This window comes from Euprymna scolopes, chromosome 8, assembly GCF_053919585.1.
Source record: "Euprymna scolopes isolate OS-2025 chromosome 8, ASM5391958v1, whole genome shotgun sequence".
In the NCBI taxonomy this organism is placed as follows: Eukaryota; Metazoa; Mollusca; class Cephalopoda; order Sepiida; family Sepiolidae; genus Euprymna; species Euprymna scolopes.
In genome coordinates, this window is record NC_136489.1 from 162,588,948 (window position 1) to 162,607,729 (window position 18,782).

The following is an 18,782-nucleotide window of genomic DNA, read 5'->3' on the forward strand; positions in this document are numbered from 1 at the left end:
TTGGCCAGCTTGTATTTCCATACATAATCACACTGTGTACACATGCCTGATAGAATCTTTATAGAAGACAAACGTTAATTCTATGTCCAATAATTACTTTTGGGCTATTAAACATACAAATTTCGCATTTGTCTGGAATGCTCTCATACCTATAAGGACTATTTTACACAGGCAACATGAATTTGAACAAATACTTTGAACACATTGCCAAGACTGCTGCAAAGAAGGTGGACTCTTTCTACCATGCTAGAAAACTACTCCCACCAGACAGTATCCCATATCTTTACAGGTCCTGGATATGACCTTAAACTATATCCAGTGGTGAGGCCCCAGCTTGCGGGCTTTGGGGAGTGTGGAGCCACCCTTTAATTACCATTGCTCCCAGGTCCACTCTGACCCGGAGTGGTAGTACCTGTTAGGGTTCCAACTATCGGTTAAATAGAAACCGACTTGAAAACAACAAATATATTCTATTAAAAAATTTTTCTTTAAAATCTTTGGATTTGGCATTAAATAACCCGAAAAGGGTTGATATGCCGTAAAACAAAAACAACCAACCAACGAACCCATATCTTTACAAGCCACCATTCGCCCATGCATGGAGTATTGTTGCCACATATGGATTGGTGCAAGGTCCAAGAAGGAATCTCCAATCTAACAAGTCCCACACTATAATCCAAGCTCCAACCCGTCCCATCACCACAATGTTGCATCCCTGTGTCTACTTTACATTGTATTGTAATGGAATGTGCTCCGACGAACTTCAGCACTTGTATCCGCCTCAATCATAAATACCCCCGCCTAACCCGACAATCAGCAAAATTCAACCATTTCATTGTAAAAAATCTCTAGATGCCAGAAGCGCTTTATTTTCACATTTTTCTTACCACGAACTGCTAGACTTTAAAATTTCTTCCTAGTCTCTGGCTTCTCTGACTGTACTAATATGAAGAAATTTAGATGTAAACAAACGTCTCGTTGCTCAACTCCCTATGTAGTGTTGGCATGGTTCCTGATCCTTACATTCAATATGCTTTGTTTGGGATAAATGAGAGTAAAAAATTTTTTTAAATTGAATTTTAAGTGCATCATTAAAGTTTACAGCCAGTACCCAAATAATTATATTCTCTACTTTGAATGTCTATGATGCCTGAGCAGACCCATGATGAAAGGTCTTTCCATGCCGACTTACAAAGATCAACTTCTGTGGCCAAACCTCATCATGGGTCGCATCTTCCGCTTGGTTTGGATTGCTAACTCACGTGACTTATTTTTTGCCATTCCTTCTGATCCAGGGCAAGTTGGTTGATGAACGCCGAGCTGTTGAGATATGTCCAATCAAAAACATTTTCTCTCCACCTTCTCCTTGGCTTTCCTCTGCCTCTTTTACCTTCTAACATACCCTCAAAGCAGAACTTTGACAGGCCAGTGGTTGATTATTTGACATGGCCAAAAGGTTGAAGGGTTTTACTTTAATTTTTTAAATTCCATTTTCCCCCCAAACAAGGCACAGTGCCACTTTGATGTAAGGGGCCACTGTCAGGGCAATAAGTTGCTGGGATGCTCTATAGGGAATTGAGCAACAAGATGTCTGTTCACATTACACTTAAACTTCTGCATGTCAGTACAGTTGGGAAAGCAGGAATCCGGAAGAGTGTTCCAAAGTCTAGCAGTTCTGGAGAAGAAACTACTAGAGTAGAAGGCTTTCTTACATCAAGGGATCTCTACTGTGTAAGGGGTGGGATTTTGTTCCTTGTTGGGTTTGTCGGAGGTATTTACATCGGGGGGGGGTAATAAGGGCTTTTAGTTCATTGGAGCATCTACCGTTAAAATACTTGTAGAAAAGGCAGAGGGATGCAACATTTCATTGCCGGGACAGAGGCTGAAGCGTAGATGACAGTTAAGGACCTATCCGGTTGGCGACTCTCTTGTAAACCCTGTTCAAGGAGCGAGAGACTAGTAGCAGATGCACCAGCCCAAATGTGACAACAATACTCCATACATGGGCGAATGGTGGCCTTGTAGAAGTATAGGATACTTTCAGGCATAAGTAACTTTCTAGCATGGTAGAGAGAGCCTACTTTCCTTGCAGCAGCCCTGGTAATGCTCTCAATGTATCTGTTTCAACTCATGTTTCCTGGGAACGATAAGCCGAGGAGTTTGAAAGAAGTACTTTCAGGTAATGTATCTCCGGCCATAGCTATTGGTGGTTGAGAAAGTTTCTTGTAATTATTAAAGGAAACAAGCTTTGTCTTGGCAGCATTTTTACTTTTTATTTTTATCAAATAGAGGAGGATAAGGAAGTAGTTTGACGGAGGATGGATATTTTTTTTTTTTTTTCGATCAGGTGGTGTCCCGTAATGAAATGCATTTCGTGATTTTGAAACACCTCAATGTAATTGTCTAGTTGTTTAGTCCATGTGGTCATATAAAACTACTAGGAGGACATAAACTTTTATTTTAACAGTTATCGGTACCAATTTTGATTTTAGAATGGTTTTTGGAAAGCCGAACTTCGTTATCGCTAAACAATTGAAATTACAAAATGCTAACATGAATTGGGTAGTTAATCCGCCTTTTGATAATTCTTCATTACGATCCTGCTAGACTGAGGCCTGTGTAGTCATGTGCAGAAACTGCACTGTCGGCTGCTTCAACAGGCATATAATTCTTTCTGCATCGCTGCTCCAGAATGTAATGGAGCAGTCCATCACAAATGCATCAAAACAACTGTTTCAAAGATCTATATACTTGCATGGTATGCATTTTTCTGTTTTTCTTGCCAATAAGTTTTTTACTTTTGTTTTTGATCCCCAACAAAAGGAGGGTGGACCTGTAAATTCACCCTTGTCTGTTCGTCCGTCCACACTTTTCTCAATAACTATGCCTTGAAATTTTTAAAAAATTTTAAATTTTTTTTTAATTTAAAAAATTTTTTTTTGAATTTTTAAAACTTTTCAAAAATTTTTAAAACATTTAAAATTTTAAAAAATTTTTAAATTTTCAAAAAATTTTAAATTTAAAATTTTTTTTAAATTTTGCACAAACATTAAACATGATATGAGTAAAAAAGTAACAGAACGGATTTTCTGGGAAAACTCCGGTTGCCCCGCTGGGGGTGCCTTTCGGGTTAAAATGGCTAAAATTGACACTTTTGTGCTTATTAAAAAAAAAAAAATGATGCCTTTGATTTTTATAAAACTTTCTGAAAAGTTGTAACTGATTTCTATATAATTTTATTTGTCTATACTTTGCGATAACGCTTTGGTGTGCTCCAAGGGCTCTTTTAGGGCTAATAAAAACACTCCATTTTTGGGACTATTTTACTATATTTGTCCAAAATTTTCTGTGTATGTCTATTTAACAGTTTTACATGGTGCTGAACTCAAATTTAAATATGTTAAGGCCTTGCGGACTTTTTGGGCTAAATGGGGGGGGCAAATGCTGAACTTAGTCATTTTTTTTTATGCCTCGTTCACTGTGCACTCACGGGGGACCATGCATGCGTCACTTGTTATTTCTTTAAAGAGCTTCCGAACAATTTAGTCACAGATTATATCGATTGAAAAAAAAAAAAAAAATAGTCATTCCAGTTGTTACAAATTCATAATTTCATTAATGGAATTTCAATTTTTACTTGCGTTTCAATGATTTTGATCGCTTTGAGGTATGTTAGTCTGGTATCTTTCATGTAATTAAGGTTCTACCTGTGTATAATTTTTATAATATAATATTTATATTTAATTGTATAAACCCGTCGTCTATTCCAGATTGTATTAAAAAAAAAAAAAACGTGTACAATAGAAAGATGATATTCTAATTAAATGTTATAAAATTTAAATTGATCTTTTTCGCATTTAACCCTGCCTTTGTCACCCTCAACTTAGCTTAAGTGGTCATGATTCCTAGTTGGTAACTTATTTCTTTTCCTCCCTCCCATTACTCTTTTGACTCAATGAGGGCATAGCACACGTGGTATGGCGCAGTTGTATGTCAGTTTTCCTTAGATGCGAATCAGATTGAAAGGTAAAGTTTATGTAATGAACACATACTCATATTTCTTGCTATTTCAATTTATGGAAACATTTTGTGTTCATCACAGAGATTAAAAAATAACATAAACTGTTGTATCCTGTGGGTGTTTTGCAATAAATGTGATTTAAATAAGGGATTTTGTTTTTTGTTCATTATAGATATTAAAAAAAAACACAAACTGGTGTATCGTGTGGATATTTTAAAATAAATCTAAGATTTAAAAAATTTTTTCCTTAGTTTTATAATTTTTTATTGTATTATGTTAATATCAACAAGATACAAGTGATTCAAATTGTTCAATAGATAATATAAATATAATATATATAACTATATTTCATAAAATAATAAAATTATAAACATTTTTGTATTGGGGTGTATAAACACCCCAATACAAAAATGTTTATTTGATTGTATTATTTTATATTAATATCAACAAGATACAAGTGATTTAAACTGTTCAACAGGAACTATAGATATATCCTGAAACAACAAAGTAATATTTTGCAAAATGATAAAACTATAAACATTTTTGTATTGGGGGGTGTATAAACACCCCACGGGACTAACCATGTTTGGAATACCCAGGTGACTAATGCAGGGTTAACAATGTGAGGTGACCTGATTAGATTTGTCTTTATGTCCATAATTTGATTGAAAATGTCTCAATTAACGCTTGACTCTTTTATTCATGTTAACAAGAAAGAATATTTGAATGGCAAGAATGCAGTTTTTAAGCAAAAAAATTAAAAAAAAAAAAAAACAATTTTTTTATGATAATTTTTTTTTTTTGAAATTTTATTTTGTTTTATGCGGTGGATTCCAGTTAATTCAGTTAGGTTCATTGGATACTTAAAAAGCAAAGAAAAACGTAAAATGAAGCCACTTAAAATTTTTTTTTTTTTTTTTGTTTTACATATTTTTAGATTTTTTTTTATATAAATCTTCGTTTAATCATGGAAGATTCATTTCCTTTTCTTGTTTAAAATGAAGTCACTTCATTTTTTTTTTATATTTTATGTTTTTTTTATTTTTTTTAATAAATCCTCGTTTAGTCATAGAAGATTTTTAACATTCTATTAAGAATTTAGAATAAAAAGGACAAATTACAACGGCCGAAACGTTGTAAAAAATGACAATAAACAAGGCGAGAACAACAGGTGGAAAAATGTAAATAGGCTCGACTCATAAATATCGTCCAATAGAAATTTATAGACAAAGAAAACGTGAGAAATATCAGTGCTTTTCAACCTGGAACGAAACCCCATGGAAACATTCCACTGGCTCATGGAACCCCGTATGCAATAATTCAGTTGTCTTATACAGCATTAAAAAATGAAATGAAATGAAAATACTCATGCTCAAAGTATTTTACATGTTTGTTGTATATGAAATAAAAAAAATTGTACATATTTAAATAGATTACATTTATTCTGATCAAAAACTCAATGGGGAAACTTGAGTTCGGTGTTTCTTGCACAACTATTTAAGATTGGCTCGTGTTTTTGACAGACACACACAAAGTTCATCTTCCACAAACAGCAATTGTGCTCGTTTTTTGAGCTTAATGGTTGTTAGAGATTCTTTTGGCATTGACTGTATAATAAGAATACATAAAAGCAAACCTAATACTGGAAAGACAAATAAATTTTTCAAATGTAGCAAGTTTAATTCATGTAAAATTTAGTACAATGGACCCCCGATATACGAGCTACCCAAGTTCCGAGAAATTCGAGATACGAGATGGCTTCAGAGCAAAAATCCTCCCTTACATACGAGCGAAAATACAAATTTCGAGTTTCCAGATGCAACCGCTAGGTGGTCGAGCGTGTTGTGTTTCACTACGTCTCCTTAATGACGCCATTTTAATTCGATACAAGCTTTATCCGTGAACGAATTAATCTCGTATATCGGGGCTCCACTGTATATTTAAACAGTATTTTTTTTTTAAAAAAAGTGCATATATTAATAAAATAAATTTTCAAAATTTAATTTAGCATTCTATTTATTTATTCTTTGTTCTAATTTAGAAATTGCGGAACCTCTGGACTGGCGGAACACTGGTTGAAAAGCACTGATATATATATATACACTAATATATCGGTGATCAGGTACACGTTGCCAGTAGGAGTTTCGGGTCTTATCGCAATTAACCCTTTCTACTAGCTTAATACAATACAGATTAATTATAAGTTGTATCAAAAGGTGCTGTTGAAGGCTTACAATGCAGTCGTTATGTGTAGATAAATAAATAAGAAATAATTCAATAATGTTTTGCTTATTTATTTACTTGAATTGTTTGTTTTTCTTTTCAGTGGAGAAACATATATCCACTCTCTAGGCTGTCAATTGTAAATTTACAATTGACAGCCTAGAGAGTGGATATATGTTTCTCCACTGATGATGAGTTATATACTTGAAAGAACCCATGGAATAAATACCATCCACAGTTGAAAAAAAAAAAAAAAAAACATTCAGGTAAATAAGTGAACGTGTGTGTGTACATTTTCCAATGCAATAACTCTGTCAATTTTCAGTCTACATACTCGAAATTTGATATACAGGGTACTGAGATTTAGGAAAATCTTTGTGATCGGTTTTCGGACAGATATTTGGCTGTTAAGGGGTCAAAGTTCAACGATTTGACCTTTAAGAACTCTACCAAACTCCTCCGACAATTTTGGGTCTAAAATCTTGAAATTTTAGATATAGGTTCCTTGGACATGGATCTTACTTAATAACTTGATTTGAGCCACAAGTAATAAATGTTAAGAGGTCATAATAGGGGTCAAAGTTAAAAAAAATTGACGTCTTTTTTTTTTTTTTTTTTTTTTGCTCAACATACACCTCCAAGCACCCGGGCCACGCCGGGCTGACATGCTAGTAATAATAAAAGAAATTATTGAATTATTTATTTATGAGTTCATAACGACTGTACATTTCTGCATTGTAAGCCTTCAAGAACACTTTGGATCTGTTAAACAATGCTTCAAGCAAACCACGCCATACTTTGCTTCTTGTATTGTTTCGATATATACATATACAGATGTTGTTATATATGTACATACATAGACAGATGTACATAATCGATTGGTTTCCCAGATGTAAATCCAATGAAACTCGCGTGATTATTAAAGAGTGCTCAATGCAGGACAGAGCTGGGATATGGAGTATTAATTCTTTTTTGGTCTGATGAAGTGTTTTCCCTGAATTGGGTATCCACTGAAACATGTATGCACGTGTGTCACCAATAATGTTTGTATAATAAACAGATGTATATGTGGAAACGTATGTAGAAACCAAAGTACTTACCCAAATAAATGCTTGTAAAATGAAGAACTGAGTTGCTAACATTTAAAATTTTTGATAAGTTGACCGTTTTAGTGAATGTCTCGATTTATCAGGCATAAAAAATGTATTGTATGTAAGTTTAAACGTGACGGTGTTGATGGGAAGAATAAGACATTTTTTTTGTTGATTTCTTTTTTAATATTCACGTTTCAGTCGATGCAGAATCTAATTGGACACTTGATTTCTTTTTTTTTTTTTTTTAATGAAGAAAAGGAGAGAAGCAGAGATAAATGATAGGAAAGCAATCATTTTTTTTTTTTTTTTGCTATACTTTCATCCGGGTTCTTTTTTTTTTTTTTTTAATGCTTCTACAGCTGTTAGAATTTATTATACATTTATAGAATTCGAAATGTATAACCAAAGAAAAATATCACAAATATGTACAAGAAATCTTGTCAATATACACTAAAAATCCATTCTCTTCAAAATATGTACATGCTATTAATGAAAAACAAAAACAATAAAACAGTAATTCAATATTCAGAGAGGTGTTGGAAATATTCAAGTTTTTTCAAAGTGTAATGGCACACGTGTTAGGATTTGAAGAAAGAAAAAGTGTTTATTTAACAAAAATGAAATACCTTTGCAAATCACACAGTCACCATTAATAACAATGAAATGATCAAAGTCAGTCATTTGCCTTGAAGTAATTTTGGATTATGAGTGAGGGTAAAAATAATACCACTCCCAATTCTTTGCTCTTCAGCAAATAACGAATAAACTATTTCAGCAATTGGATCAAGTATCAGCATTTTCGTCTTAAATACGAATTATGAGGTAGATCTTCACCTTTTTAATCAAACTAGTTGAAGTATTTTGTGTGTGTGTGTGGGTTAACAATAAGAGATAAAGTTAAATTTATTCAAAATAGACGGATTTTAACAGCAAATGTACCTAACTTTGAACAACATTTGAGCTAGACTTGCATTTGTCATTGTTTTAAGTTACATCTGCTGTTAAAAATCATTGTCCATTTTGAATAGATTTGGAATTTTTTTTTATTGTTAACATACATATTGTGTGTGTATGCATATATATATATATATATATATGTGTGTGTGTGATGGGACGATACTTATATTTTTCTTGATTTCATACTAAATTCCCGATTCCGCTTCTGTAGAAATCTCTAAATATTTAACCACAAAGTTGCTATTGTTCCCCTCCAACTAATACTGTAAGAACATTATAAATGTGCATATATTTTCTCAAACATAAAAAAAAAAAATCTGTTGGGAATAATCTCTAGATTTTAGCTTTAGTGGTAGTTTAAAATCAAAAGTATATTTTTTATTTTATTTTTACTAACAAAATGTAAAAAAAAAATTAATTAAAGGAATCGTTTTTGGCATCAGAAAATATGCAAACATTTTTCTGATTCCGAATCCGATCTCTCCAAAACTTCCAATTAATCGTCCCAACACTAATATATATGTGTGTGTATATTATATATGTGTGTGTGTGTGTGTGTGTGCATGTTTATATATGTACGTGTTTATGTATATATTTGTATGTGCGTGTGTGTTTATGTATATATATATGTGTGTGTTTATGCATGTATATATGTGTTTGTGCATATATATATGTGCGTGTATTTGTATTTATATATAAACATGTGTGTGTGTTTATATGTATGTGTATATATATACGTGTGTGTTTGTGTGTGAGTCATGATTGTCTTGCTTTATTAAAAAAAAGAAAAAAAAAAATCAGAAAAAGAAGAAACACTGAATATTCCACAAAGATGGATACGTTTTTTTATTCATTTTTTTCCCAAATTTCAGATTAAGATTTTTAAATGAGGGTGAAGAACTAAAATAGTTACCAATTACTTTTTGGGCACCTTACAACATAAATATAACCTACACACACACACACACACACACACACACGCACACACATATATATATATTAAATTGTAATTCAATGAATTGCTCGATATGCATATATATATATATTTATATTTATGCATATATATATATATATATATATTTATGCATATATATATATATATATATATATATATATATAAATAATCAGAAGTGTGTAGCATTCTTGGTAGCTCGTAAAATAAAAATTTCCATTGAATTTCAATATTTGCTAACTTTTTTTTCAAAATTAATTTCTTTTTTGGGGAGCTTCATTTTTACTAGATGAAAATCCATCTTGTATCTAACTGTTTTTTTCTTTTTTCTTTTTTTTTTGGACGGGTGGGGAGGGGGTGAATAGAAATGTATAACGCGATTTCATTTCGTTTTTGCAAATGCATTTTTTAATCCAAAAATTTATTTAAAAAAAAAAAACAAAAAACAATTAAAACCTTGTTTTGCAAGTTAGTCAAATTTTGCTATATTGTAAGTTTAAAAAATGTTTTTAAAGCGAATGTTTATTATTTTTCTGTTTTCCAATTGATTATCTTTTCTAAAACAACCTTTTATCAATTGATTGAGAAATTGATGATTTGGTCGTAAAAGTGGAACTCGATATACACAGAAACAAGGAACTTTAAATATCAGGAAGGATCATAGAATCGAATGGATCAGATTTTTATTTTTAAAATATTAAAACAAAATTTATTTAAAATATTAAAAAAAAAAAACTTAAAAAATATTTAAAAAAAAAAAAAATTGTTCATTGATTTTTTTTTTCTTTTTCAAAAGAAGCAACTAAATATTAAACCTGACCTCCTGAAAGTGGTCTCACTATCCGATTAGAAGGTGGAATTATGTAAAGGAAATATCAAGACAAATGAGAAATTTTAATTATAATAATATTTGCTGGTTATTTCAATCTTTTTTTCCAAAAGTTTGCAACTTTGTACACGTCGAGTAGGTTTGGTGGGGATTATGACATTTTTAATAAAAAAGACTATTACAACGAATAAAAGAAGTTTAGAAAGGCCTTTATTTAACCACGTTAACATTTTTTTTTGTCGTTAACTGTATATTGGTTGCTTAGTGATCGTCTTACGCTTATGCTGCTTTTTTTGACATGAAAAAAAAAAACAATGAACAAAATAATTACAAAAAACCGTTTGTGATTCGTACAATTAGGCTAGAAATGCAGCACAAATCTACAGAAAATGTTTTAGGAAACTTTTTTGATTGAAGTTTTTTTTTTTTTTTTTTTTTAGAATTCCAGGATTCTTTGGAATAATTCAGAGGTCCCATATCGATGAATTTTTTAAAGTATAGTTGAGGTCATTTAAAACAATGTTTGACCTTGTTTATTAGATGAAATTTAAACTATGGAGTGACCCCATCCCCCAATCCCATTCGTTAATGAAATTAAAAACAATCTCATCTGAAATGAAACCATATTTTGTACAAATAAACTTGCCTGATTTATTCACAAAGTTTCATCGATCAAATATGCAGATATTTGAATGATCATCCTATGAGTTCGTGTGATTCCTGAATGGGTTTCTCACACACACTGGATCATAACTCCACTGGATCATAACCCCACGGATAAAAATTCAGGGGCAGGGTTTATGACGAAAATAATGTCTATCAGAGCAATCCCTAAGCTGTTCTTCAACTGAAGAGGTTAATCGCAGCCAAAATTAGGGCAGTGCCAAGATAGATGTATGTATGTCAGTTATTGCAAATTTTGCATGTTGTATCCATTGTTTTTATCATTAAATGGTGGTAAAAGACAGTCATTCCTGACTGAAACTTGGTGACATTTATTTGTAGTAAATATGGTTGTATTGCAGAAAGGGTCCGATGATGAAGTAGCGTTGCCACATCTGAGCAGGAGCTGCTTCAAAGCACCTTATCCTGCCTTGACAGAATTCAAAATCGACTTTGAAATCTAGTAGGTGATGCCCTTTTCTCTTCCCTGCAACATCTTTCCCACAGAAGAGACGTTGCGAGCCTGTCTCCACTCTCTCCTTATTTTCATGGCAAGTGCTCGTCTGAGCTTCAACCTATCCCCCTCCCTTACCAAGCTTTCACAGAAAACCCTCGTCTAGCTGAAACCACTATCAATAATTTCCCCCCACTCTTTATCTCTGCCTAAACCGAAACGTGGATTCCATGAACTAAGCTGCTTTCCTAGAACTGCACGCTTGTGAAACTTTCTTCAACATGCTATCCCATGAAGTAAAGGTTCCGTTTGAGATTCCGTCTAAATTCCGGAGTTCGACAAGATACACCTGATGAAGGTCGGAGGTTATATTGACCAAAACGTTGTGAAAATCACACTCAAGATGAGAACAGTGATCCGATAGATCCAAATAATGCAACTTTTCATTCTTCCACTAAAGTTGCATGTAACTGGAATTACCCTAATACTGATTGTGAAATTAGCATCATGTTTGATCTGTAATATTATATCATCTTTTATGTGTGCATTTTTGTATATCTGTCTAAAACTAAAAAAACACAAAAAAAATACCTACAAAGTTGGTATTTTCTTTATTGACATTGCTCCAGATAAATAATATCTAAAAAATTTTAAATATTCAGTTTTTCATCCTAAACTAGCATAGATTTTATTGGGTGGGGTGGGGAGAGACCATCTGTTTCCAAGCCAGATTATGTACTAACTCTTATTTTTTAATCGTGGAGTTAATCCCCTTTCAAATTGTGTGTCCCTACAGACATGTATGGCACAATTACGTTGACACACCGGTTTTCATCAGATCACCAAGGTTAAGCAATGTTGAGCCTGGCCAGTACCAGCTGGGTGACCATTTGGGAAGGCTAGGCGCTGTATATACCTTCTGGGAAGGTTGGGCATGGGGCCAGCACCCTTACCCCGAACAAACTTCTTGCTACAAAAGCATCTACAAAGTTGTAGATGGCCTATTCCCCTACAGGGGTTCAAGGCTATGGGTCTATACAGAGAGAAGAATGGGCTGATTCATTCTTTGATCCTAAACTGGCACAGATTTCATCAGGGGCGGAGTGGGCGATTGGTATTCCAATCATATTATGTACTAACTGAAGAGAAGTAGCTGATTTTTTAATCAAGGGATTAATTCCCTTATGCCAATTCATTCCTCGAGGAATCTATAAGTGTATGTATGTGTAGAGATAGAAATGGCCTGGGCAAAGAAGAAATAGAGGGATGGAAAAACGAAGGAAACAAGAGAAACATGTTAGACTTTTGCCGCAGGCAACGCCGAGTAACCCTGCTATCGTATTAAATAAATGGAATTATACTTGTGGATAAATAAATCTGATTGTAAGCCAATCCATATATTTTTCACCAGTCTATTATATTTACTCATTCTGATATTGTTAGAAAAGATATGCTATGATAGTGAACATTCTGTGCTGCTGTAGAAGCAAACGAGAATCGTAATTATCTTTATCTAATGAAAATATGAAAAATTATAAAAATTCCCCAAAATTGGTGGTCCTGAATATGACCTTAAACTATATCCAGTGGTGAGGTCCCAGCTTGCGGGCTTTGGGGAGTGTGAAGCCACCCTTTAATTGCCATTGTTTCCAGGTTAACTCTGACCCGGAATGATAGTATAGCAAATGAATGATAGGAAAGAAATGGATAATGAAAATAACAAGTAAATAAAAATATATGTTATGTACATGTTGAATGCATAAAAAGGTTGAATTAAAAAAAAATTTAAATCTAAATTGATTTGACGTCAATCTGCATTCGTTCCAATAACTGCTGGCGAGAGAGAGAGAGAGAGAGAGAGAGGTTGCCACATCTGGGCAGGAGCTGCTAGAAAGGACTTGTCCTGCCTTGAAAGAGTTCAAAATAGACTTCGTAGCCTCGTAGGAGATGTCCTTTTCTCCTCCTTGCAACCTCTATCTCACAGAAGAGATGTTGCGAGTTTGTCTCTGATGTATCGTTATTTTCATGGAAAGTGTTCGACTGAGCTTAATCTATGGTCCCAAACTTTCACAAGAAACACTCATCTAGCTGTAAACACTATCAATAATTCCCCCACTCTTTATCTGTGCCTAAACCTAATCGTAGATTCCATGAACAAAGCTTCTTTCTTAGAACTGCACGCCTGTGGAATTGTCTTCCGTTTTCCTGCTTTCCGGCTGACTACAATATGGTTGTGTTCAAGTCTAAAGTAAATAAGTTCTTGATGAGCCGTTCCATATAAGTTATCAAATTTACCAAATTTTCATTACTAATGATTACTATATTGTCCAATTTCTACTGTACACTCTTTAACCCTTATCCTTGAGTGGCCTCTGGGCCTTGATAATGTGGTGATGCCTATGTAAAAAAAAAAAATAAAATAAAAAAATAAAACCAAACGTATATTTTTCTAACGTCATCCTTGAGAATGGGATTTTTAATCCCAAAAATTCGGATTCCACGCTAACAACACCCTGTACACCCAACACGTAATAAAGAAAATTATTGAGACCCCCCCCCCCAAAAAAAAAAAAACAACAACAACAAAAAAACAATTGTTGTTCAATATTTTTCTAGTACTTGTATAAGCGGCTGAGAAATTATATTGTATTTTCTTAAAAAATAAATAAATAAATAAACACATTCTTTAACAGGAAATTATATTCTTTGCCCACTGAAATGAATTTCTACTAAAAATTGTTCAAAATATACTTCATAGCCTAGTGCGGATGCCCTTTTCTCTTCCCTGTAACCTCTTTCTCACAGGAGAGACGTTGCGAGCCTGTCTCTGCTTCATGGTTATTTTAATAGCAAGTGCTCGTCTGAGCTCCAAATCTATGGTCCCACCCCCCTCGCCAAACTTTCACGAGAAACATTCGTCTAGCCAAAACCACTATCAATAATTTCCCACACTCTTTATCTGTGCCTAAACCTAAACGTAGATTCCATGAACAAAGCTTCTTTCTTAGAACTGCACGCCTGTGGAACTCTTTCATTTGCCTGCTTTCCGGCTGGCTACAATATGGTCGTCTTCAAGTCCAATGTAAACAAGTTCTTGCTGAGCCGTTCCTCTTAAGTAATCCAATTTACCAAATTTACACTACTAACGATTACTACGATATTGTCCCATTGACCACTGTACACTTATTAACCCTAATCCTTGAGTGGCCTCTGGGCCTTGATAAGTGGTGATTCCTATGTAAAAAAAAAAAAAAAGATTGCATTTCATATGTGTTTGATCTTTATTTTATCATCAAAAGAATGTTTATTGTTTATTTTTGTTGTACAAAAAGTTAAAATATATTCAACATAATTCGAATACCCCCCCCCAAAACAACAGAATCTCACCCCTACACTGTTGAGGTCCCTAGATACCGGAAATCTTCCTACTCTAAGTTTCTTCCTTCAGGCTGCTACTCTTTATAATTCCCTCTCCGTTTCCTGCTTTCCTGATTGTACTAACATACAGAAATTTAAATGTAGTTTGAACAGACATCTCGCTGCTCAACTCCCTCCGGTTTCTTGTTAGGCACGATCGTAAATAGTAGCTCCTTACGTTCCAAGTGACAATATGGTTTGTTTTGGGTGGAAAAGAGTTTTTAAAAAAAAAAAAATGGAGTATCATTTTTAAAAATGACTTAAGCTAACAAGCAAAAGATGTTAATTTTATTAAAACAAATATTGTCTCAGTTTTAACCGCATTTGATTTATTTAGTATATCGAATCGGGAGGCTGAATAGAGTATTGGGAAGAGACTGAACCCGCATAATATTTAAAATTGATGACTGGAAGAGCATCTTCATCACCCTGACTGCTATGCATTAATCAAATCAGAATTATATATGATTAGTTTTTTTGTTGTTTTTTGTTGTTTTTTTTTTTTTGAAAAAGAAATCCAGCAGAGTGCTCAAATAAAAAGGAAAATCCGAAAAATAAGAGCGTATTTATATTTTGTGTTTTGTGTACAGAAAGTTGTTAGATGAGACAAGTCATTGGTACCGTCGGTTTCAAGCCCGATAATTAGGAACGTTTTAGATATCCATATCAAGCTCTCTTCAGCCAATAATCATACTCATCTCTTATCTCATCTAACAACTTTCTGTACACAAAATATAATAATATATATATATATATATATGTTGAATATGAAAATTAGTGGCTACACATATGCAAATATGTTTCAGTGACGACCCTGCTAGGGAAAATCACATCATCAGGCCAAGAATATCTCCCTGATGATGTGATTTTCCCTAGCAGGGTCGTCACTGAAACATATTTGCATATGTGTAGCCACTAATTTTCATATTCAATGTATTCATATTGCTCTGTTTAAACATTGAGCACTCTTTGGTTGACACATTTTGTTTTTGTTTAAATAACTAAACAATACTACCAATAATATAATATATATATATATATATTATTATTGGAATCCTTTGAGATGAGTAGTTTGTATATTTATTTACTTATTGCGGACTGTTATCCTCATCTTCATAGTTTTTGTTGCTTCACCACATTTCGGCAAACTCATCCTCTGGCCTTCTTCAGATGATTTACCGTAACGGGATAGGAATGCCAAGTATCGTGACTGTATTCCCCAGTAATTACTGCCTTCCATAGTTGTTGCCATCTCACAACGTTTTGGCTAACGAAACCTCTGGTCTGCATTTCTATCTCATCATGGTTAATCATCTGAAGAAGGCCAGAGGATGAGTTGGCCGAAACGTGGTGAAACAACAACTATGAAGATGGGGATAAGTCTGCAAATAAATAAATAAATGAATCAGAATTGTTTTTTTTTTTTTTTTACTCTAAATAATACCAGTTTTTATTTATTTATTTATTTTTTTTTTTACAAATAAACACATTTAAAGAAACGAAAGAAAATTTAACGTTCAAACTTAGCGGTGACTTTATGACATAACATGATATGTATAAAAGCTTTGCGAAAGTCCTCGTTAAAAATGGTGTAGAGCAACGGGTTTAATGTCGAGTTGACGTATCCTAGCCAGATAATGAACGATTGCACATGTGGGTTTATGCCGCAACTACTACAAAAACTGCGGATTACATACATCAGCGTGAATGGGATCCAACATAAGCAAAATATGGCCATAATCAACGCCATTCTCTTGGTGGCCCGCTGCTCGCGGAGCTCAAAGCGACGCTTGATATTCGCATTCATCATGGACGCCTTGCTTGGTTTCTCTGGCAATTTCTGCAAGGTATGAACTCGGTGTTTACCTTTCCGTGACTTGGAATCGCCACTCTTTGAGAATTCGTTTATAATATTGAGGGCTCTTTGCCGTATGTTCTTTGTGGCCTTGCTGGCCATACTGTCGGGAGGTTTAGCTGTTGAAACGCTGTCAGTTGCTGGTTGAGCCGTACGTATCTCTTTTTCAGAGTCACTGTATGAGGTCGAGGTTATCATAAGTAGCTCCCTTTCAGAGTCCGTTGTCTCTGTGGTGCACTGCGTTGGTTGCAGACCCCCCTTTATATTGGATGCTGTATCGCTCTCTGTCGATGGCACTAGAGTCGGACCCTTTTCAGCAGGATCTTCATCAGTTGGTATCGATTCGTCCGTTTCTATGGCCACTAACTGGCCTTTCGTTTGGCACATGTTCCCGTTGGTTGCTTGGTTCAGGGAATGCATCTCCACTGACTCCTCTTCTTCATCTGGGGTCGGAAGGGGAAGCTGTTCTTTATTGTTCGGCTGCATGTGCTGGGTGTGAACCTGCGCTTTGGCCTGCCTGGCTTTTGAACGCTTCCTCAATTCCATAAAGATTCGCACATAGATGAAAAACATTAGAAACATGGGGATTATAAACGAGCCAAACGCTGAATAAAGGACGTAGCTCTCGGTCATGAACAGAATGCAGTCGTGTGCTTTTATGACGTCATTGAATTGGAAGAAGGTTGGGATGATGTGTCGCCAACCGATAAAAGGTGCTATAGAAATAATGATTGAAAAAACCCACACAAAAATAATGTAGCATACAGCCCGTTTTGACGTGTCTTGTGTCTGGTACCAGATTGGATACACGGTCGCAGTGTAACGGTCAACTGCTATTGTGCACAAGCCCCAAATGGAAGCTGTACAATAAAGCACATCTAAACACAACCACAATGTACAGGTTATATTTCCAAAGAGCCAATAGCCTACAACATCGTAACTCGCTGATATCGGTAAAACGGTAATAGACAGTAAAAAGTCACTGATAGCTAGGTTTCCGATGAGGCAGTTCGAAAGTGTTCTTAATCCCTTGTATCTGTATAGAGCAAGTAGCACCATAAAGTTACCAAAGATAGTGAATAGTGTTGTCATCCCTAATAAGAATGCAACTATAAATAAAACAAGAAATGAATCGTAGCGAGTTGAGCAGAGCGGTTCAAGAAGAAGCCAACCCGTCGTGTTGAATCCGCAAGGATAGGTTTTATTGTAGATTGTGTTTTCGAGGACAGGATCTTTGAATTCGCTATCACCAGAATTATTGATGTTCCTATAGAAGTTGTCGAGTTGGTTGAAAGGATTTGAGGAATTCATTTTGAAGCGTGATGTCCAAAATAATTCCCTGTCATCACCAAAAAGAAAGATTAGCCTCTCGTGAAAGAGCAGCCGTGGCACAACGATTTCTTTGGCGTTTTCATTGCGTTTTATTTGTATTTGTTTTATTCTTAAGTTCTTACTTTCATTTTATCGTTGTTCGTGCTTTAGTTTTCTCCATCCATCTCGACTCCTCCTGGTGTACAATGATAAAGTCCGGATTGATTCCTGAAGAATTTGTGAACTGAAAGAAAACAAGCGAAAAATATCAATCAGTAAAATGGTATTGAAATTATTCAAAACGACTCGTCGTACACACATTTCACACACACACACACATTTCACACACACACACACACACATTTCACACACACACACACACACATTTCACACACACACACACACACACATTTCACACACACACACACACACACACACACACACACACACACACACACACACACACACACACACACACACACACACACACACACACACACACACACACACACACACGTGGAAGTTTGTATATTCCACCATTTCAACCATTCATGAACTACATTTAACAACATGCCAATAAATGGATTGACTAAGATACTTACGGGCTTTAAAGGCGGTGGGGTGGGGGTGGAGGGGGGTTGGAAATAAGATATATATCTATCTGCCTTACTTTAAAAATGCTAGTTTTATTTTTGGTGTCTTTAAACCCCCACCCACTATTTTTTTTCTGATGAGGAAACTTTGTTTTATGAAATCAAATGATAAAATTGCCCGGGTGTTTGGGGGGGGGGGAAGGGGACTTGAACACGTGAGGTGAAGGCGGAAAAGAAAATGAAAGAAAACGTGACATGTTATCGCGATGCCAAGATGGGAGCAGAAGTGTAAAGCGTTGAAATTTAGCAATGGCAACCATCACGCCATAGAAGATGAAAGCTAAACTGGCCTACAGCCATCTAAGCTTTCAGCTTTCTTTGCTTCATCATGATGTTGGGGAAAACGAGCTCCC

General features: G+C 34.6%; 2 protein-coding genes across 5 annotated transcripts in view; one reads left to right on the forward strand and one right to left on the reverse strand.

Annotated features, from left to right (window-relative positions):
- Positions 1-18,782, forward strand: part of LOC145284013 (phosphatidylinositide 4-phosphatase SAC2-like) — a 697,431-nt gene that overhangs the window by 385,943 nt on the left and 292,706 nt on the right. The gene's annotated exons all lie outside the window — the stretch shown is intronic.
- Positions 15,991-18,782, reverse strand: part of LOC145284011 (octopamine receptor 2-like) — an 86,656-nt gene continuing 83,864 nt past the window's right edge. The window contains exon 2 of the mRNA XM_080133101.1: positions 15,991-18,020. Coding sequence (XP_079989227.1) covers positions 16,121-17,776 — 1,656 coding nt within the window. The 5' untranslated portion in view covers positions 17,777-18,020 and the 3' untranslated portion in view covers positions 15,991-16,120. The remainder of the gene's footprint in view (positions 18,021-18,782) is intronic.